Source organism: Vipera ursinii (assembly GCF_947247035.1).
Source record: "Vipera ursinii genome assembly, chromosome: 1".
In the NCBI taxonomy this organism is placed as follows: Eukaryota; Metazoa; Chordata; class Lepidosauria; order Squamata; family Viperidae; genus Vipera; species Vipera ursinii.
In genome coordinates this window covers 121,100,529-121,123,890 of record NC_139512.1, presented here as the reverse complement: position 1 = coordinate 121,123,890, position 23,362 = coordinate 121,100,529, and the positions used below count along the sequence as shown (strand labels likewise).

Genomic DNA, 23,362 nt, shown 5'->3' with positions numbered 1-23,362 from the left:
GCTGGTGTTGGTTGGGCTGTGATTTTTTTTCCTAATTCCTAGATTAGGGTTGTTTTTTTGCTTGTTTGTCTGGTGTTAATCCTGTTTATCTGGGTATTGACTGTTGGTAAGGATGTATTCTATTGTCTGTTTTGAATGATGTCTGAATGTGGTTTATTTGTGTCTATTGATGCTTGATTTGTCTGAATGCCAAACTTTCAGGAATTCCAAGCTTTAATGGATTTAGTTTGTTCTAGGCTGCTCAGTTTCCCAGTTGAAACTGATCAAGTCTGTGCATGTGTTATGAAATTAAGGACTTGTCTGATTGCTAGTTGGGGTACCTGCATGCCCTCTGCTTGTCTTCTACCTGTCTGTCCTACATGGTGGCTGCTACCGTCTTTACTTCCATACTGTAAATGACTCGGGGTTTTTTCTTCTTGGCCTAGTCTTCTGACTCACTTAAGATGTTTCAGAGGGCTTTAGTTGTTTTGTGTGCTACAGCGGTACCATGTGGTTGTGATAGTTGGTGGTTGTTTCTAAGATTTTTTATGTGTGTTATTGTTTTCATAGCTTGTACTGGTTATGCTATAGTGAATTGAGTGATCAAGCACTTTTTGATTAAGTTCTACGGGCATCCATTTTGTTAGATGTTGCATAGGCGTTCTGTCTACTCACTCGTGTTCTGAATAATGTTCTTATATAGCTTCACTTGTGGGTGGTTGGGTTGTTACTTTGGTAATGGAGCACTTGTTTTGTGCAGATTGTTTTTTGATAAGAGTTGCATTTTTAAATTTGCCTTTTTTTTTCTTTTTGCTAGTAAGCATATTCAGGAAGGGTAGTGTGTGTTTTTTTCTTCCCTTGGGAATTTTATTTGTTTGAAAATGGAATTTTTTTTAGGTGTTTAGAATGAATTGATTTGTGAGAATGGAGCCCTAGACATCTAAATAACTATTAGTTTCCTTTCTAGGTGCTGATGTCACTCCAAGCAAGTGAAAAACTGGAAGCGCTTTCTATTCAGGGATCTCAAGCTTCTACCTGTAGTAGTCCTCGGCCCACATCGAGGCACTGTAAGAAACTGATACATCTCCTACAGGCTGCACACAGTGTATAAAATCCAAGGAACAGATATAACTGTCCATTTTTTAAAAAAAATAGATTTGGGGGACTGTAAAGTAGCAAACTCCATTGTACGTACTTCTTGAAAATAGATTTTAGGTGCTTGGAATACCATTTGATTCTTGCCTTACTGAGATTAGAAAAAAACAGGACAAATCTTCCTACAAACTGTTTAGTGAATCCAACACTATATAAACCGTCTTCTGTAACAAGACTATGCCTATAATAATTCTGTCCTATCGTGAAGAAGCTATGCTGAACTGTTGTCTTAACTTCTTGGAACACGGTCATTCATGAAGTTAGTTCTTGTGACAGTTTTCTTTGGAATGCTAATGGCGGACATCTACCAACACCCAACAGTCTCTGCTGAAAAGAAGAAAAGATGTTAGTAGCGTTGCTGGCTAAAATATTTCTTTGCTTTTAGTTTTGCTGAATAATACAGGACAGAAGCTTTAAGACTTTTTTAAATCTTGAATAGGAACAGAACTTCTACTTGAACTGACTGATCAATTTTGATCCAGCTCATGTAGGGGGTCCCATTTTTATTTATTGAGAACTTTTCTAGAATATTTCCCTGGCTAGTATCTTGTCTTTATTACTGTTAAATCTTTGTAATAAAAGCTGGTGTTGATCTTTGGCATTTTTACTTATCTATGTATCATTAGAAAACTTTAAAGGATACTTCAGATTCTGAAAAGTGACAGCACAAGCTTGGTCCTGTTCCTTAACTATTGAAGGATTATAAATATGACTACAAAGACTGTTAGTGTATTTTTTTTTCTAAATGGAAGAAAGAACAGATTGAAACAATGCTGAGAGCATGGCCTTTCTAACACTACCTAAATTTAATGTTCTCGTGCACTTCCCTTCTTTTTCCTATTTGAAAATTGTAATTTTACACTTGGAAATCAAACCAAAGATCTTCAGGATGATATAAGAATTGTATTTTCCTATCATTGTAAAAAAAAAGCCTAGCGCACCTGTCAACTATTTTTTACAAACTTGGTAACTTTCAAGACACTTAAGAGGTTCTTAATACATCTCTTTGGTGATATAAAGGACATTTGGTATGAAAAAGAATTGTACATATATTCTTTCTCCAAGAGTTTTTCTCCTGCTCAAGATTAATCAGATGCAATCTTCATTGATAAAGAGACACAATTACCTGGATATATGTCTGTAACAGGCTTAGCTGAACTGTAGTGTACATTCAAATGAATATTACTCTTGGTAGGGTAAAAGCTTCCCAGTTTTGACTTAGGGATCACTGCTCGCACGCCGACAGAAGTAAAAAAAAAATGTGCAAACTCTTGATAAGTTGACTAAGAAAAAACATCTTTCACCCAAAATTCAAATCTTTAAACTTTTTTTTTTATTAAAAAGACTACATTTCATTTTTAAATATTTAGCCATAGAATAAACACTGCTACACAATTTTAGAACCTTTCCCCTTTGCTGGGCAACGACAGCTATTTCCCAGCCCTCCACCAGGAGCCTCTTATCCTGGAGCCGCAGGGCATTGCTGCCACCGAAGGAAAGGGAGAAAGCATAAAGAACCAGAGAGAAATACCAACACAATACATGCCTTCCGCATCAGAAAGAAAAAGGGCTCTACAGAGAGGGGTGGAAAAATTGTTGCCAGGGCACACAACACAAAGGGTAGGCAGGCTAGACACTCGGTGCCACACAGCTGCCTGCGAGGAAGCTGTTATTCACAGTCACCCCACTCCACTCCTTTTCAGGGAGGGAGGGAGGGGCAGGCAGCTGGGCTACATAGCGGACATCTAAAAATTCATTACCTTTTATCAGAAGTCTGAAAAAAGGAAGTCAGTAAGTACAGTTGCCTTCCTAGTAGTTGTCAGTTAGGGAGGGGGGGGTAGATTGGATGTGGAGCCAGGAATTGCCAAGGTGTTTGGCTTTCCTCCGATGCCTTCCATGCGCCTTGGGCAAATAATTTAGAAGAGCAGCTCAAGGACAGAGTCCTACAGGCCTGGTAACAGAGAACCGGAGCCTGCATTTTTTAAATCGTTAAGTTGCAGTTTTTCTTCATCCTAGCACACTAACAGCTGGGTGACATACTGTGTATTTTGAATACTTTACACAAAGGGAGGACAACCAACCCATAATGCTATTTTTTTTTTGCACTGTGGTCTGTATATTCCCTTGGAAAACAAGCAACAATACCAAGACTGGCAATCCATGGGAAAGCTTGGCTGAAAACAGGCAGAAGTGAGGGAACAAACTTAAGAGCCATTCTATGAAGGCCACTGCTAAACAGTCGTAGCTTTGCAGTGAGTAAGCTGACACACTGGAAAAGCTCTGCTACTTTAGAGTAAAAATATTGACCTTTGCAACCTTATAAGCCATTTTATGTTTTTGTTTCCTGTAAAATTCCACAAACCATCCCCTACAGACATCAACCGCTTTTTGGGAGAGTGGGGAGGAGGCCGTGTTGCCCAGTTCTTTCTCCTGAAAATAGAAATGCACATATTGCTCTAATGCAGGGGTCTTCAAACTTGGCCCTTTTATGACTTGTGGACTTCAACTCCCAGAATTCCTCAGCCAGGCAAGCCTGGCTGAGGAATTCTGGGAGTTGAAGTCCACAAGTCATAAAAGGGCCAAGTTTGAAGACCCCTGCTCTAATGAACAAAAATATTACCCATGGAAATGCTTAGTCTTTCAAAGGTGAATGGAGTCGATAGGCGAAATAAGTACCCTTCTTCCCCTTTGAAACTAGAATTCTTTCTAGAATCCCACATAGTATCTTTTCTGGCTGCTCCTCTGCTTCTCTCCCCGAGACAAGGCTAAGGGCATTAGAAGAACGCATTCTGCTCAGGATGTCTTAGGGCAGGGTTGATGCCAACAAGCAGAAATATTTGTATTTAAAGTGCAGCAAAAAGGGGGAAGAGGAAGGCTTCCAGGTTCCACCATTAAATTTGAGTTCATCCAAGTGAATTTTTTAAAAAAAATCCAGATGACTAGATATGTCGTTCAGAATAAATAAAATCAGGCTATGCCTTCCTGGAAACCATTGGGCATAGTGTACATTCACCCTACATAAAGAGGAAGATAGACTGAAGGTTTAAAATATTTGGGAAGATAGGACTGGTTCTTGGAACTGCAGAAGCACTTGCTTTCTGTGCAAGGTAGCTAAGTCGAGATTGCCTTCATTTTCGCAGAAAAAAATTATATGGTATCACTACTGAAAACCTACTTTCCATTCCCCAATTTTCTGTCAAAAACCCCCCCCACCCAAATCTTATTTCTCCAAAGAATGTTTTTCCTTCCCGTTCAATTAACTGACTAATGTTCTCTTATTTAAATTATTTACACCCTCTCTGCTGAATAAAACTCCTTTTATTTCCTACTGGATACATGAGGATGAGCAGTAAGTTGTAGTGGCAGGAATAGCAGAAAATATGTGCGAAATAAAAACTGCAAAACAGACTTGAGAAGACAGGAAAAAAATTGCAGCAGCAGACAAAGACTGCATCATCACTAAGAAGCGCGGGCAGAAAGAGAGGCCTGGTGGAAAGGCCAATACTAGGAGGAGGACGACAACTTTGGATTCCAGACGTAACACTGCAAATATGGGTGCTTTGCTTGGACTTTGCCACTTGTCTATCTGTCCTTCAGTGCGGCCTAAACTTCTCTGTGTGTCTGTCCTTTCTTGCAGCTACAGAAACAGAAGACTGAACAGTGAGATCAGGGTGATAGTTCTTTAGGAGGTTGAGAAGGAGCTCCCGGAGCTTCTGTTTCTCCAGAAAGGCCCAGCTCCGTATTCATTTGCTCCAGCTCCTTCTGATCAAGCAGCTCAAAGTCATCGGCTTCTTCTTCCTCCTCCTCCTCCTCTTCTTTCCCGGGCAGAGGAGCTGTTCCCACCTCCTCGTTCTCAGACAGCTGTGCCTGGAGTCTCTCCTCAGGTTCAGCGGGCAGGAACTCAGAGAAACAAGGCCCTTCGGTGTCCTCTGAGGAGTGGAGCAGAGCTGACAGAGTGTTCTGCACAACTGTACTGATGGCCGTAGTGACAATCTCTTGACTCAGCGAATCGATGTGTAGCCCCAGGCCTTGTGCACAGGTAGCTTGGGACGCAGGGGTTCCTCCCACCATTGCCTGCCCGTTCCCATTGAAATGAGTATTTACAAAATGCAGGGGTGAGGCCAGGCACAGAATGGATGTGTTCGAATTCATGGCGGCGGCGGCAGCGGCGGCGGCGGCAGCGGCGGCGGCTGGTGCCGCCGCCACCTCCTCTTCAGCAGAGCTTAGCTGTTGCACACTTTGAACGGGAACCCCAAAATTCTCATCTTTGCTGGATGGTCCCAAGTCTTTGGAATGGAACTCTTCCACAGAAGGGAATTCTGCTAAGTCCTTGGAGAAGGATTCTTCAGGCTCACTGGGGAGACTCTGCTGGTCCAGATCTAAAAAAGCAGACAGACAGTTAGTTAGTAAGCACGTTAACTTTTAGCACTCCAGAGATCCCTGCTCTGAACCTTTAATTTGGCTGCTAGCTCAAATATGGTTTTCAGTTTGGTTTACTATGCCAATTTCTGAACACACTTGCCTGGCTTTTGTTCCTTCCCCCCCCCCCCAATTCTGATTGGCATTACGATGTTTTTCATCTTTTCCGCCTGAAGTTCTATAAGCCAAGCACTGCACTACTAGCCCAATCTAAAAGTCACAATCTACACAGGAAGCTTCCTGAAGCTTTTCTTTATTATATCTTGCTGTGAGGATAAAGTACCACTGTTAAATATGCATTATGAAATTTCAGTTTATAAAGAATTCATATATTGGCCAGCAGTAGCCCAGAGCTTTGCATTTCCAAAAGTCATTTTTGAGTCTTGTCAAAGCAGGTTTAATTCAATACTTAAGTTTGGTTCACACTCCACTCCAAACAACGAGTGGAAAATTAATATGATAATATACCATCCCTGCTTTGGATGGAACTACAAGGAACAGAATTCCCCATTGAAAGGCCTCCCTTCTTCTTTTCAGGCCTGAAATGGCAGACAAGCACCTCTTCTGCAATATTTTTCAGGAAACGTTAAAAGACAGGCTAGGATCTAGGCTGGCATGGTTGCGGTAGGTAATAATCTTGGGTGCCATTTTGTTAGAGGGTGGAGATGAAGAAAAAAGAATGCAAGGGCAGTGGAAACCAATTCAATGAAGCCAATGAACTTTTGTTTATAATTCTGTAATTGGGCTAATTTTTGTAGCATCAGTAACTTCAAAATTAAGGAACAGTTAGAAAATTAACAAGGAAAAGATACTGGAATCTACAAGCCAGAAACATTCAGAATTTTGTGATCCTTTCCAGTTCTTGCTTTATTTTTCTCATGAATGCTTAGTTCTGCCACAAAACAGTATAATTTGTATTGCATCATTCAACAGCTCCAAGCTGAAATATGAAACTTGGTACGGGGGAAAGAAATATTACCACCTTCGGACACATCTGTCAGTTGTGGAGTTGTAGCTCTGGAGACCGTGAATCCCCCACTTTCTAGGATAGAAGCCTCCTCATCAGAGAGTTCAGAATCTGTGATTGCTAATGCCAGAGCTGTCTTCTTCACATCTACCTGCAATAAAGATAACATTAAGATTGTATGGCAAGGCTGGATGAGCTCAGTTAAAAAACTCAATAGAGAGAATGCATTTTGAATGCCAACCCAGCCATGTCCCCTATCGGATCAATGCTTATCCTAGATGCTGCATCCTCCTTCAACAAATTATGATGAATAACACAAGTGAAACTACAACCCAGAGCAGCAGCAAGTCCAAATAACGTGCAAAGATATCCATATGGGTTGCTAGAATGCTCCTTCTGACTGTTTAACAAACTGCCACATTGGGAAAAGTAGTTCATAGTTTAAAAAATAAGAGGATCTTACTACTTATGAACGTAAAGGAAAGGTGTTGCAGACAGTCAGCATTGACAGAATTTATATTATTGCATTCAAAAACATGAAGAATCTACTTTTAGTCTGCCAGCTTTTAAGAATCTCAGGAAAAAGATTGGTCTGAAACATTTCACCTCCTATTTCAGGTGAGGCTATGACATGATCATTGTTCAAAAATAAATAAAAATGCGTTGAACAAATTCTTTTTTAAACAAAATATACTTTTATTCCCAAGTCGAGAGGCACATGAATATACATACATATTTATTTACCTCTGCTGGGCTTTAAATATCTAATACAAGAGATCGCTACTTCCAGTGGAGTAGACTTATCTATGTTCTGTACCAGCCTGCTACCGGCCCTGCAGAAAAGGCAGGGACAACCCCTTTTACAAGAAGGCAAGAGGCTGGAACTAAGCCTGCCAAATTTATTAACATAAAAACATAAACAGAGCAAACAGAGCAAAGAGAGCAAACACAAACCATGAAACAGGAGCTATTCAAACGGTTGCCTTCAGCAAACCAGCCCTCCCACACATTCCCCTTTTAAACAGTTCAGGGCGTGGCTTCTCTCTGCCTCCTTCCGAGGTGCCCCATTGCCTTCCTCTGTTTACTCCTGATTGACTGCCTCCTGCGTCGGGTGTCCTTGAACAGGGCCAGCTGTGGGTCATCTTCATCCACACTGTCAGGCTCACACAGCTGGGTCTGTGTCGTAACCAGGTGGGAGGGGCCTGGCTGAGGGCTCTCATCAGCAAGCTCTCCAACACCCTCAGCAACCTCTCCAACACCCCCCTCCTCCTCCTCTGAATCGTCCGACCCAACTGCCGAGCCCACAGGCTGACCCTGAATCACAACAATCTAAGTGAATGTGGCTTTTGAGATTAAAAAAAGGTTCCCTTCCTCTCATTACTTTGCCTCTACACAAATCATGAGAAACCTAAAGTTGCTCTAAACAGGACAGAGTCAAAGAGAAACCTGATGCTTGAAGAACCCAAAGGCTCCCTGGGTAGAAACATCCAATGATGCAAACCAAATGATGGTCCTCACACACACCCCATCCTCAATGTGAAATTCAGCTCATCACTCTCTCCAGACTCCTGTAACTCTCTCAAGTATCAGGTCTCCAGCCACCCCGCTCTTTCAAGCCCTTTTGGCTTCTTCCCTCACCCTTACCACTGGAGAGTAGCCAGACAGTTCTGCTTCACTCTCACTTTCTGTTTCTGCCATTGGTTCGCTGCCAGCTTCCGGCTCAATCTTTCCCTGACGCCCTGTGGAGTAAAACAAAATAAATATTGCCCGTGGCTTCTGTGAGTCAGTCCTATGGAAAAAGGCTTAAGGAAATATTATTTTATAAAAAGTTGGTTTTTTTTACACTGTGTGCTTCTTCGCACTCCTTGTCCCGATTGCACACTGACATCCATACATCTACAGGCTTTCCAGGCCCTGTGCCCACTGGAGAAACCAGTCAGTCCAGCATTTCTTTAGTAATTTTTGACCTGCATTTTAAGTAGTAAAGAGCAGTTGACTTACTTTTCTTTTCATGTTTAAGGTGCAAAGTCTCCACCTTCATGCTGTAGTCCAATTTCATAAGGATGGGCTCCAAACGGGTATACATTCTTTGAATGAGTTCATGGTAAACTACCAGTGGCCACAGCAGAATGCTAAGTACTGGAAATATGGATAAAACTCAGAGATGTGTTAAAAACATATATATTCTCTGAAGCTAAGGCAGTTAATGTCTTCTCTAGGAACATTAAGTTGCCAGTTACTCTCAATGCTTCTTATGTTCACTGGTACTGTGCCTGACATAGTACCAGTATTGTATAAATAATCTCTCTAGTTGAAGATCATAAGATCAGGACCAACATTGTTAATAATGCATAAACAGAAGGGGGGAAAACCTTAGACTCCAGAACTAAAATTGAATAAACTGCAAAAATAATTTTGCCGGATGTTTGCATTAGCTTCCCACACCCTAAAAATATGATTGCCCTTATCCCCAAGCTTTATTTTCTTGTGAAGCTGGCAGAGGAAATAGATATCACCATTTGAAACGTCTACTACTGGCTCTACAGAAACATTTGCATGATACCATTTGAAAATTTTGCTGTATTTTCTTTTAAATTGGTTTGCTGACAATTCCCACAAGTTCCTAGAAGCTTACGATATTTGTTAGTAAAAGTGTATCTTTAGTTTTAAAGGGATGCAAAGGGTTAAACATACTCACAGACAATGTAGGAGATCATGATTCCTGGAACATAGTGTCCTACAATTGCTAGAATCAAGCATCCTGAGCAGATTCTGGCACAGAACTGGGCAAAGAAGAAGTAAGAGGGACAAAAATAATGCTTAGGGGGGGAAAACACTCTCAGAATAGCTAGCGTACGTAGCCTTCTTTGTAACAGACTTAAGAGTGCCTCCCAAATTACAGGGCCCTTTCATTCTTTAATGTTGTTTGCATTCATCCACAAATCTGTTTCACGTACTCTGAAGACTGATCTTAGCTAGCTAATATTTATTTTGCTTCTGAATAGAAGAAAAAAAAATATCAAGAATAGCAAGCTACATGCCTGAAATATATTGTTAACTGTCCTTCTTGCACATACTAATTAAGATGCTTTTTGCTTCCCTCGGACAAGCCATAATTAATCCACAGAGAAGGCTGCATCAAAAGAAGTAATATGCAAACCAAGCACAAATGCACAAAAGTTATTAAACCCTAAATTAACAGTAAAAAAACAGGAAATGCTTAGAAATGATTATTACGAACAAACAATTTACAAAAGTCTTGAAAACAACTTTGTTAGCAGTGAGCTGATCCACATAATGTTGTGAGTGGTCCAATTTATTTAAAAAGGCTGAAATGCCATTTTAAAACCTAACAGATCTCCAGTCCTTTCGCCGCGGCCCCAAAACACTCCTTTTCCACCTGGCTGACCTGGACTGACAGGGATTTTAATTATGTTTTTAATTTTTAACTCTAATTTTTAATTTATTTTAATTTAAATTTATTCTACAGGGGCCTTCAATTTTAATTTTTATTTTAACTTCTGTATTTATTGTATGTTATTGTTGTTAGCCACCCTGAGTCCTTCGGGAGATAGGGCGGCATATAAGTCCCAATAATTAATTAATAAATGAATGAATGAATGAATGAATGAATGAATGAATAAATAAATAAATAAATAAATAAATAAATAAATAAATAAATAAATAAATTTATGCCCACATTTCCTCTCCTTTTTTTCCTAGGGCCAGGTATGCTGTCTGAAAGATCAGTTCACGCTGCTATCCCAGTATATGTTTTGGATTAGAAAACAGAGGAAAGGGAAACACAAGGCTGCTGCCTTTGGGTACAGAAATACCAATGTACAGCTCCATCAGGGAGATGCTTATCCAAGGACAATTGCTGGGAAATAACCTGCGTTACCTGTATTTCAACTGAAGTGATGTAATAAAGCCTCTATTACAGTTTTTTGTTTCCACATACATGGAGCGATGCTTTTAAGATCACTGCTTAAACCACTGTTTTGTATACCAGGATGACCATGTCCAAATATAGTTATTTTAACAGCCGTGCAGAAAAACGTTAGGTATGAATCAGTTCTAACTCCCCGAGACTATGCATTTTAATGTCTTTTCTGAAGGCAAACATGCGTTTTAATGCCTTTTTCTGAAGGCAAACGTGGGACAATTTTCCCTAGCACAACAGTAGCTATGCTTCTTACATAAAAGGCCCTGTTGATTCCATACATACCTTGGCAGGGTTTTGCTTCTTATACTGCAGAAGTTCCTGCAGGTAGAGCCTAAAGGTAATCCAGCTCTCAGCCAAGCAACGACAAAGTTCTGAAATGCTGAGCAGGTGAGGTTGTGCTCCTGTCATCTCATGGTCACTGGAATAAAAACGACGTATTAGTAAACCAAGCCTTCAAAATGACAGCCAATATTAGATTCAATACAGTAATCTTCACCACAAGCTAGCCAAGGTCCAGTTAGAAACGCCACACTTTGTTTGAAAGAGCTTGGCTTTTGAACCAATGTAAGAATATTTTCAGAAGGGACATCCACCCAGAGGAACAATTTTCGAGGATTTGAAAATATGATCTGTGACCTGATCTGACACAATAAATAATTAAATTTGTGCATTTCAGTTCCCAATCCTATAAAATAAGACGAAATAAATAGGCTAAAGAATGTTTAAGAATTTCAAATAATATCACAAATCAAAATACTGAGCTACTTGAAGTAAAATGGCAGACAAGAGCAAGGAAAAATGACAGAAGTAAAGATCTTCCCCAGGATATTAGGAACATGCCTACCTGTCTCCCCCAGGTTCTTCTATGGGTTGTACTGCAGGATAAAAAAAATGGGGAGGGGGGTTTAAAGCATTAACTGAGAAATGAAACATAGAAATTCAGATTCTATATGCATGTATATGTTTCTTTCTTCAACAAACTGGTCTTTAAATACAGAGCTGAAGAGCTTAGCTTTATAACTGTAGGTATCACAAGGACTATGGGAAAGCAAGACCCACACTTTGGAAGTTGTCCAAATACTGCAGTACTATATTAACGTATACCATGTTTCCCCGAAAGAGCCCCCCCCCAAAAAAAACTAAGCCCCAGCTTGATTTTTGGGGGTGGGGCTAATATAAGCCCCCCAAAAAGTAAGCCCTAGTTTAGGGGCAAGGGGGGGGTGAAGCTGCCCCACGTGCCCCACACCTGCTTATCTTACCGGTAGGACCGCTGCAACCAGGCCTCCCATCCCCTGACACATGTCAAGCCGTGTGGCGCTTCACGCCGTTGCCATTGCTCACAGAAGGATGCCACATGATGCTTCGGGCTGTTTCCACCGCTTGTGGCAAGAAGCCACACGGCTCTTTGGGCCACTGCCGTCACTCATGGCAGGAGGCCACGTGGTGTCCTGCCGCAAGCAACGGCAATGACCCAAAGAGCCACTCGGCTTCTTGCCACGAGCTGCGGAAACAGCCCAAACTACCATGCAGCATCCTGCCATGAGCAGCGGCAACGGTGTGAAGCACAACGCGGCTTGACATGTGTCGGGGGATGGGAGGCCTGGTTGTGGCAGTCCTACCGGTAAGATAAGCAGGCACGGGGCACGTGGGGCAGCTTCACCTTTCCCTTACCCCTACCCTCGCCCCCAAACTAGGGCTTACTTTTGGGGGGGCGTCAGAACCCTGGCTGCGGCAGTCCTACTGGTAAGGTAAACAGATGCAGGGAGTGTGGTGCAGCTTCACCCACAATCACTTAGAGCAGCAACGGCGCAATGCGCCACATGGTAAGACATCTCCCCAAAATAAGACCTAGTGCCTCTTTTGGAGGCAAAAAAATAATAAGACTGGATTTTATTTTCAGGGAAACACATTACCAACAACTATTTACTAACTATTTAATATATACTAACAATATTTCATGTACTAAATTAGGCACTGGAAGTCAGGTGTCATATAAACCTAATAATAATAATAATTTGCAAAATGAAGTTGAGCAATTATGGAGGAGGAAATCAATGGTTGTACCAATAGTAATAGGAGCCCTTGGAGCAATACGCAAAGTGCTGCATAGATACAGCGAAATTTTGAACTTACTAGAACTGAATATCCTGACTTTGCAAAAAACCACCCTACTCACAACTGCCTATATACTCAGATGCTACCTTAATAGTTCTTAGGCCCTTGATTAGGACTTGAACTGTTTAAATTTGTACCAGTCCCAGACTGTGAACAGAATTGAAGATTAACAACATCAACAACAAGAAGAAAAATAATAGTATTTTCAGTTGGGACTTTGCAGTTTCCCAAATAGCACAAAGATGTAGTTGACGCTCAGTAGAGCTTTCCTGAACACTTGAACATCTGGCCAAAACTAAATGCAGAACTGGAATTCTAACTGATTTTTTCCATAAATAGTAGTCAAATAAACAAGTCTTAGCAAAAATACTCAACATTAAGAGGGCTCTACCAAAGCTTCCATACCGGAGAAATACAAGTTCTTTGTTGTACTTTTTAAAGTGTGTCTTTGACCACTATGGTTAAAGTCATGAAATATGAAAATTATAAAATCTTCCAATATAGAAATATATAACATATTTGCTATCCTTTCACCTATGACCTCAAATCATATTTTTCTATTAATTTCACATCATGTTTTCGGATCTTTATTTTGCAAAATCTTTTTAATGCTGGTTCAGTAATAATAAAAATATAACTAACTAAAATAACTAAATACGTATGTAGAATTGTTGTGAAGAACCTGGGACTTTCTTGGCACACAGCATGTCAAACATGGCAATGCAAAGCAGCCAAAAGAGCAACTCAGTTGTGCCCAGCCATTTAAGTCTTAACAACCATGTAAAAAACGTTTGTGAATAAGCTCCTTTGCGACAGAGAACTGAATCCGGGAAAGTTTCATCAGCTGTATTTGATGCTTCAGTCACGTTGCTCTGTTACTTATACCATTAAGGCCTGCATATAGTCCCTACAAGCTGCAATCAGGGTTTTTCTGTGGTGTACGAACTCTGAACAACTCATTGAAACAATGGGAAACAATCTTGTGAAATTTGTGAGCCAGATTTAGCAAACTCCCCTAACACAGGCACCCAATATTCATAATCACTGTAAGAACTACTGCTCGTATGAAAGACAGAGTCTGTTCTATCACATGAAAAACGTACTGTTAACTCAGCAGCTTAATACAATGGGTATTTCCTGCATCTGTGAATATTCTGAATACCGTACTGCCTGCAAAAGAGTGGAAGCCAGTCATCATGTGTTGGAGCACTACGACTGGTTTACATCAGCCTATTTTGCTCTTGGCAATAGAAAAGGGGGACGACAGAGAATGAGGTGGCTGGATGGAGTCACTGAAGCAGTAGGCGTGAGTTTAAATGGACTCCAGAAGATGGTAGAGGACAGGAAAGCCTGGAGGAACGTTGTCCATGGGGTCGCGATGGGTCGGACACGACTTCGCAGCTAACAACAACAACATTTCGCTCTTCCTCGGAGATCTGAAAGGCCTGTACAGCCTTAATCAACCCATTCAGTAACATTAGCCCTATTTCACCTGTTTTACCGTATTTTATTTTTGGAAGCTTAGAAAATGCAAAAGACGCATCAATTCCCAAAACTGGTGCAAAATCGGTAATTTGATCATCGGGGTTCCCTGATGAATCCAAAAGAAACAAGTCTGTTTTGCCAAATTCCTAACTACAGAGCTTCAAGAAAATGCTAAGCATGCAGAAGGACGCTTAGAAAAAAAGGGTCCCCTTCTAGATTTCAGTCTGAACAGTTAAGTGCTCACTAAAAAGTTCTCGAATTTTGAGAATTCCAATGCACCTCTGAAAAAAGCAGCTCTGTCAAAAGGATTTGTTAAGTAAATCCGAAAAATCTCAAGAGGTCCGATGGCACCTTTTCTTACTAACACATTTTATGAAAACGTATAAGCTCCTGAAAGCTCATGCTTTTTAATAAAAATATTATAAAGACTCCTGCTGAGTCTTTTGCCGCTATCAAGTATTACTGTAAACCATGCCTTCTTACAATGTCTACAAAGGAAAGCATCAGGTTTGGCTACATGGACTGGAAATACATAAAAATTATTAAGAAACTGGCATAAATACAAGCAAACATAATTTTCTTAATCAAACGCAACAAAACTGCGTGATATTTCTCCTTTAAGAGCTGAGAGTGAGGAACCCTCCATATGGACTACAGCTAAAGATTATGCCATACTCTCTCCAAGAAAGTCCTAATCATCTAATCGTAACTCTTTGTAATAACTAACAATTAATCATCAATGCCACATCTCCTCTGGAATTTCAACCACACCAGGATTTTATCATAATGAAACAACTCATCTTCTTGAAAAAGAAGACAAGATTTCCAAGCATCCACTAGCATCTACTCATTCGAACAGGAATATAGGAATGTCTTATGAAGATTCCACTACTTGAAATAGAAGGCAATCAACACTCCTGAACATTGTTTTGTAATATTACAAATGCTGTCTCCAACCAAATCCATGACATTAAGCTGGCAAGATGCATTTCTTTGGACAAGAAACACGAGAGAAAAATCGGGGAAGAATAAAAAGAAATAGAAGGAAATAGAAACAGAAATAGAAATAGAATACAGTTCTTTATTGGCCAAGTGTGACTGGACACACAAGAAATTTGTCTCTGGTACTGAAGCTCTCAGTGTACATAGGAGCAACAAGTGATAAATCATGATCATAATCATCATAAAAATACATTCATCATAAATCATAAGATACAACACTTAGTGATAGTCATAGGATAGTCTAGTTGTTCTGGCCTGCAATGCCCTATAGCAGGGGTCCCCAACCTTTCTGGGTTGGCCATCCATTGGGAAAGGGAGGGGCAGGCACCTTTATGCGTGCATGCGCACATGCAAATGTGAGTGCGCACACTCGCACACTCGCGGGGCTGAGAGCATGCACACTCCGCAAATGGGGCTACTGCCGGCGCAAGGGGCACTGAGTGTGCACACATCCACTAGCCTTGGTGGAGCCTTGGTGGAGCAGTGGGCTAATGCCTCCTTAAGTAACACCAGCTGCCTGCAATTAGTGCAGGTTCGAGTCCCCCCAGGCTCAAGGTTGACTCAGCCTTCCAGCCTTCCGAGGTAGGTAAAATGAGGACCCAGATTGTTGGGGGCAATTAAGCTGACTTTGTAATAATGCCGCTTGGGGGGGGAAAGCCCTAATAAGCAGGCATATACATAGAATGAAGGCTATTGCTAAGCACATTGGTTTGTGCTTAAATTGTAAGCCGCCCTGAGTCTTCGGAGAAGGGTGGGATATAAATGGGATTAAAATAAAAAATAAAATAAAAACATGCACACTGGCCAGCCACTCATGTGGCCTGCTGGCCAAGAGACCACGGCCCAGTAGTGCCCTATAGCGCAGTGATGGCGAACCTTTTAGAGACCGAGTGCCCAAACTGCAACCCAAAACCCACTTATGTATCGTCGGGTACCGGGACGTGGCCCACTGGGGGGGTGTGGTCCATTGAGTGGGCATGGCCCATTGGTTGGGCGTGGCTACAGTGTTAACGGCAGACTGGGTGGGACTAAAAAGTTCAAAAAATCAATTCTAACTTTGCAAGATCTTTCTTTTTTCCCGTGAGAAGTTGAAATTGATTGATTGAACCTTTTTTTTTTTTTTTGCACACAGTGGCGGAGGCCTAAACCAAAAAGGTTTTATAAAACCCAGCTGAAAGCCTAGGACTGGGGCAACAGCGTGCATACCCAGAGGGTTCAGCGTGCCACCTAGGGCACGTGTGCCATAGGTTTGCCACCACGGCTATAACGTTTTCTGCCCTATAGCGTCATCTTGAGGGAAGAAGTTGAAACAGTTTATGTCCAGGATGTGATGGATCTGCAGAACTTTTCACAGCCCCCTTTCTGGCTCATGCAGTATACAGGTCCTCAATGGAAGACAGGCTGGTAGCAATTGTTTTTTTCTGCAGTTCTAACTATTCACAAAGCATTAATTCAATGCTAACTTCTTAAAGTAGGGAATCTGACAATTCCTTGCTTTTATCATTCACTCCTTCAATCAATATTATGACTGGTATAACCCATTCATTCTGTTAATGGCCTATTAATTAAATATCATTATTAAACTCATGGAGATTAACATCTTGCAAACAGTTTATTTCCTGCAGCAGTTATTTCAATCTCATACACGTTTGTGAGAAATACTATTTCTGCAGTGTTTTCTGAATAACTTTCAAACCCCAGAACCCCTATTACAACAGGTAGCATCTCCAGTGCCTCAACCACCAGGATGTTCATTATCAATTACAGTGCCCTAGTTTCAACAGCTGGTCATAAACAACCTCCACAGGATAAATAGATAAAAGGGCTTTTTGAGAAAGAAAAGAGGAGGCTATTGCATAATTCTCAATTATGATAATCCTTTAATTAGCCAAGAGTCTGAAAAAGTTGGCTATAGCAAGTTTGAATCAGAGAAGTTGTCTAAAATAAAATAAATTACTACAAAGCTTGGAAGACAGGACCTCTGGTCCCGGTGACCAACCCAGATTGGATCCTACAATATTATCCTGGGACATGTATATTCACCTTCATTCGTAAATTATTACATCACAACTTGCTTCACATACACAGGATCTGTCATATGGATGCCCTAAATGTCCAGTCTTCAAAAGCTAAAGCTAAAATGAGGGCAGAGCTACCAGTATCATAAAATCATAATTGTGGCTCATGGTACTCAAATATTTAGGACCTAAAAACACAAGAACTGCATTATTTTTCTACAAATCAACCAAAGATAGAGGATGCATATAAGCAAAGAATCAAATACTGTACCTTTAGATGAAAAACAAACTTTAATTCTCAGTGGCTTCCCATGTGGACAATACAATACTCTGCAAACCAACTGAAATACACCATTGCCTTAATTCAGTTTAAGTAAAATCCAAGCAAATTGTGACACAAGTGAACTCATGAATAGATGTTCCCCTGAGTCAGCAATTCCCACTGTCAAATAGCGTTTAGCACCAGTTCACAGATCTGAAACACCCTTGCTTGCCACATAATGTTAAGAAAAAAAATACCCCTAAATTTCACTAGTAGGAAATAACAGAATTAGAACCCAAAGTAATAGACTATATTTGGAAAAGTCTTAACTTCTACTGCGTTTACTATGTTCGCTTACCTGAGAAATCCAATAAAAATTGGGGCTTCCATCTCTCCAACAGCAGAATACCAATAAAACCAGTACTAAGGAGGAACAGGGGACGTAATGAAGTGGAGGAAAACAACCTGGAAAGTCCCAAAGACAGACATTACAGAAAGAATTGGCAAAAATATAACAAAAGATTCCATTTATTCTGGCTCAATTGTATTACCAGCTATTAATTACTTTCTCTTTCCAAGTCTTCTGGGCCACAATGAATTTCAAGAGAGCAGTAGCTTCCTCAACTTGTGTAAGATTTGAAAAATAAAAAAGGCAAATTAATGGAATTTCTCATACAATTTTTCATCCTTCCCCAATCATTATAGGTTGGTAAACTTTTCTGTCCAAAGGTCATCCTGGTTGTCTGACCAGGGTTTTGGGCAGCAAGAAACCAGGAATCTGTTGTCAGTTGGTCATCTGGTCAGCAGAAAAACAGGTAGAGTTCTTCATGATTCTGAACTTCTGTGGCCTATAAGAGCCCAGCATATTTATTGCCCGCTCCTAGCCTAAGGCTCAGTAATGGTAACAGTGCTAAGGTCCAATCTTTCTTTACCCACACTGATTGTTTCAAAATGCTCTTGCCATAAGCACAAATAGATTGCTAAATACATTGCTCTACAAGTTCTTTCACAAAGTGCAGGCAACTCTCTCGTTCTCTGCTACATGGTTAAGGATGAAGGGAAGGCAGAGAGATGTTAGTTAGTTCCCAGAAATAAGTATTCAAGTGTTGCTGAGTGCTACATTTGCAGATACGTGAATGTATCTTTTGGGAAAGAAATGTAAGGCCAATCAAAAACATTCAAAGGAGTAGAAAAGGTTTAAGTGAGCAGTAAATGCCATCATGATCAAAAAATTATATAACAATTGCGGCTATATTAATTTTTAGAAGATCATCCTTTTTATACATGAGAACAACTCCAATTACTTTCTACTGTTTTATCAGTATCAGTTAAGTTTTTTTAATAGAGAAACATCTATACATCATCTTAATAATCCTGGAAACTTGGTTTTCTTATTATAAGAGAAAATTGGAAAATAAAAAATAGCTTCAGAGTCCAGCTAACTCAGAATCAGTTTTATTTGCATTTATGTGGATATTTCAAATATTATTAGATTTTTTTATTATTATCCCCCAGAGTATGAGTGTACATACATCATGGAAACATATATTCTGAAAAACTGAAGTTAAATTACAGGCCCCTACCCATTTATAATGGTTATACAGATGTCACCTAGGAATTTGAAATATTTTAATCCTAACATGACTGGCTTCTAAAAATGTAATAATGACCATTTTTCTTGTAAGGTAAAAGGTAAAGGTTCCCCCGCACATGCGTGCTAGTCGTTTCCGACTCTAGGGGCCGGTGCTCATCTCCGTTTCAAAACCAAAGAGCCAGCACTTGTCCGAGGACGTCTCCGTGGTCATGTGGCCGGCATGACTAGCACGGAACACTGTAGACCCACATTAATTCTTTTATTCTCATAGAGTATCTAAAAAGTTACTACACAGAGTAACAGAAAAATTATCTCGCTATTTTTAATCCAAGAAGTCTTCATAACAGCAGCCACCGGAAATATAATTCCAATCCCTGCATGGTTCCAATCCCTGAATATGCTTTGCCGATAGTCAGCTCATTGTCTCTAAGAGTAAACAGGATGTTTTGCTTTGTTTTGCAGCAGTTGCTGGACTCTACCAGTCAGCCTTGTTAAATATTGCTGTCTGTGCAGAAGCCATATAGCTAGAAAGGAAGGAATGTGCTAGTATAACACTTCTCAGCAATTATAGGCTTGACACAATCTCAGTTGGCAGAGGGTAAGCAAAAGCTTTTTGGGCTTACAACCTACTTACATTGCCAGGAGTGACTAAGCAATCAGCCCCAAGACGTATACTATAAAGTAAACCATGTGTATCTTATGCAGTGAATACACAAACTAAGGAGAAACACTCCTGGGCAAACTTCCAGTTATCTGTAACTGCTAGTAACAGCCCTTGTTTATCACAAGTCAATCCTAAAATTCTTGGCAATGGTTAAGAACAGAAAAAAAATCCACTTACACACTGAGAATAAAGAACGAAAATTACTCGAAGCTATAGATAACAAATATTAAATTCTGCATGTTGGACTGTGACTGCACTCTTTTAGATCAACCTGCAAAGAACTCTGGAACAGATAACCCAATGCATAATCTTCTCAGGTTCACACAGTACACATTTACTTTGTAGTTCCACTGGAAATAAGATTAGTGGTATTTACCTGAACAAGTATAGCACAGGATTGTTTTGTATGGCATCATTCAGTGGCACTCCCTATACTTCAATTGCTAAAAATCAGAGCCTGGCATTTACATTACTATCTCAGGGCAAAGCTAGAAAAATTTCAACCTCTCTGGAGAGCTACCGCAAGGCAGAGGATAATACTTTAGACAAACAAAATACCCGACTATTCATCAGTGAGTCATTAATTTTGAGATGCAATCCCTCTTTGAACTATACTTTTAACCCAAGGCACTATACTGAATCTCTATACACAGGCAACCAAAAACAGCCTAATTTTGTTCACGTAAAATCAAACTGAGATTTACAATTTGCATCACATACTTTCAAGACTCTTATAACACTTGTATGTCTCGCAAAACCATTTTTACAGCACTCTATCCACAACTATCCATTTTTATCACTGATACATTTAAATCTCATTCTTTTATACTTATTTAGCTACTGTCTCCGTTTGGGGAGGGGGATTCACTAGAGCACAGCAGAGAATGCTTAGATATAATATCCAATAAGAATATGCATGCTTTCTGTTTCACTGCTTAGAAAAATAAATCTAACATGCTAGAAAACATTTCTTTGGAAATTTGAAAATAAGCAGTGAGTTCTTGTTTGAATCAATATATTGCAACAGCCAACATTATAGGGTATATAAAAGAAATCTAGAAACTCCCAGAATGTAAAATCAAGAATACAGGTGTCAAGTAACACAAATGGTCTAACCATGTAATCTCCACAAATTAGCAGTTAACAGTATAACTTGATATTTATAATTTAATATCATGCCATCCTTCTCACTGCTCATATATTAGGAAAAAATTCTACTCTTGCAATAAAGTGTGAGGCATTCAGAGTAATATCCTGGTAGCAGAGGATGTTCCTGCAGAGACATACCTCTTCAAGAAAAAGTAATTTATATTAGCTAAAACATCAAATGTATTTATTTCAGTCAGTTTATATCACCACTCACTCACCACCTCTTGACAATAAACAAAATTTATTATTTTATTTAGGCTATCAAATGACCCTTATTTCAACACAGCCATCATTTTGTACTGCAGTATTCAGGAATATATAAATAATTTACAATCTGCATTAGAAAATATTTTTCTAAGTATTGGACTTGATCTGAGAGAAACCTGGATACTAGCTTGTATTGTGCTATCTAGCACTGGCCATATTATTACTGCTGAGTTTAATTTACCACACAAAGTTGTTGTGAGAATTTGGGATGCTCCCACTCCCACATCTCTACACTATTGACCCATTTTCTAATTTCACCATCTAATAATTCCCACATATGCCCATCTAACACAACGTAGACCAAATCTCTCATTTCCTCCCCCCCCACACACACTCTTTTTCAAGACAGTCAAAAGAATATGGGCAGCTAATTTGTAACATTAATGGGAATTGCTAAGCACATTGATTTGTGCTTCTTAGATTGTAAGCCGCCCTTGAGTCTTCGGAGAAGGGCGGGATATAAATGGGATTTTTTTAAAAAAACAAAAAAAACCCAAAAAAATATTATTAGTCAGAAACCATTCTTAAGGTTGCGCATGAAAAGACCCACACTGTGTAATTTAACCTAGGTCGACTCGCAACCAAATTCAAGTTTCTGTTTATTCACGAACCTAACTGGGTGACTGAGTCAGTGATTTTTCTCAGCTCACATCTTCCTCCGAAATGTTTTTTGCATCTATGGGCCCTATGCATGCCTCCTTGAAGTCCTTAAGAAAGAAAGAAAGAAATTGGGGCGGGAGGAGTACAAGACCAGAAGTGAGCCTAAGATCCGAGATCTTATACAGCAGCCCTTTCAGAGAAAAGATCTAGGCCAGACATGTCAAACAGAAGGCCCGGGGGCCGGATCCGGCCCACGAAGTGGTTTCATGTGGCCCGTGAAACCATCCTGGAAACAGTGAGGGAACGGCCCCCACTGCCTTGGCCCTGGCCCAGAGACCCTCCTTCTGCCAGAGACCCTCAGATCTGTCCCACTCCTGCCCAGGCCCCCATAGGCGCCCTTGATGCGAACGATGTAGAGATGGCCACGCCCACCCAGTAGGCCATACACACTCTAGCCACGCCCACCCAGTAGGCCACGCCCACCCAGGCCACACCCACCTGGCCCCCTGAGGGCAACCGCAATGCTGATGCGGCCCTCAATGAAATTGAGTTTGACACCCCTGATCTAGGCAGTAATTGATGGGTATCATTAGGCATTGTTTCCACTGCCACGAATCGATCCCTTCTCAAGCCATTTCGCTCTCTACGGAAGGCCTCCTCCTCCTCCTCCTTGTAACCCTCTCCCAGCAGTCTCGGTAGCCAAGGGGGGGGCAGGGGACTCCGCTCAGAGTCCGAAAAACCTCCCGGCACCCCCTCCAGATAGCTCTCCTTCCCCTCCGGGCGCTGCCCCGCGCGACCCCAGGCTCTGCTTGGCGCCACCGTCTCTTCCTCCGCTCACCACAAAGCGGCTCCGAGCGCCCCGGCCCCGGCCAGGCTTTGCGGCGGCCTCTCCCAAACCAATAGCCGCTGCACGGCAGTCACGGTGGCTTCCCAGCCTCTCAGACGTCGCCTCAGCCGGACGGCTAGAGCCGACACCTCCTGCTCTTCCTCTTCCTCTTCCTCAGCTTCTGCCGCTCCCGGTCCGGACACCGTCGCCGCCTCCCCTTCCTCAGCGACTGGCACGCTCGGGCCTCCGCTCGCCATCGCTTCAGCCAGCGGTGAGCAAAGAGGTGAAAGGGAAGAGCGGCAAGTCCGCCTGACAGCCGCCACCGGAAGTAGCGGCGGCGACAGCAGCAGTAGTAGCAGCAGCGGCGGCGGCGGCGGCAATGCACGGATGCCAACTTGGTGGTAAAGTCAAATCACGTGAATCCCTCCCCCCTCCTTCGGCACGTGAAGGAGGATTTCCCCCCCCCCCACCCACGCCCTCACGCAGACCCTTCACGCATTTGCTACTTAGGTAGAGAGGCGAAGCAACCGAGTAGCAGATGCCTCTGTTGTTGTTCCCCGGACGTCTGCTCCAGATTGTCATAAGTCACAGAGGTCTTCAAACCTGGCCCTTTTACGACTTGTGGACTTCAACTCCCAGAATTCCTCAGCCAGGCATGCCTGGCTGAGGAATTCTGGGAGTTGAAGTCCACAAGTCGTAAAAGGGGCAAGTTTGAAGACCCCTGTGACATAAGAAGACCGTCCTCTGACGGAGCGTAGGAGCTCAGCAGTCATTTCCCCACCACCAGCACCACCCACCACCATCTTGTGCCTCTGACTCGGGGGCTAATTGCACGCTGCGCCAAAGGCTTTCCGAAGAAGCCGCTCGTTTTCCCTTTCCCAAGGCAAAGTTGGCCCTTCCCCGGAGGGTTTCCT

General features: G+C 41.4%; 2 protein-coding genes across 2 annotated transcripts in view; one reads left to right on the top strand and one right to left on the bottom strand.

Annotated features, from left to right (window-relative positions):
* Window positions 1-10,494, top strand: part of STK36 (serine/threonine kinase 36) — a 40,111-nt gene extending 29,617 nt beyond the window's left edge. The window contains exon 28 of the mRNA XM_083375685.1: window positions 10,244-10,494. Coding sequence (XP_083231811.1) covers window positions 10,244-10,411 — 168 coding nt within the window. The 3' untranslated portion in view covers window positions 10,412-10,494. The remainder of the gene's footprint in view (window positions 1-10,243) is intronic.
* On the bottom strand, window positions 4,435-22,739 carry RETREG2 (reticulophagy regulator family member 2). Its single transcript, XM_083375779.1, has 9 exons — window positions 22,461-22,739; window positions 17,707-17,813; window positions 11,311-11,341; window positions 10,749-10,884; window positions 9,219-9,303; window positions 8,522-8,659; window positions 8,165-8,259; window positions 6,536-6,671; window positions 4,435-5,513 (listed from the first exon to the last, which is right to left on the bottom strand). The coding sequence occupies exons 1-9, from the start codon at window positions 22,703-22,705 to the stop codon at window positions 4,801-4,803; spliced, it is 1,686 nt and encodes a 561-aa protein (XP_083231905.1). The 5' UTR covers window positions 22,706-22,739; the 3' UTR covers window positions 4,435-4,800.
* Between the last annotated feature and the right edge of the window lie 623 nt (window positions 22,740-23,362).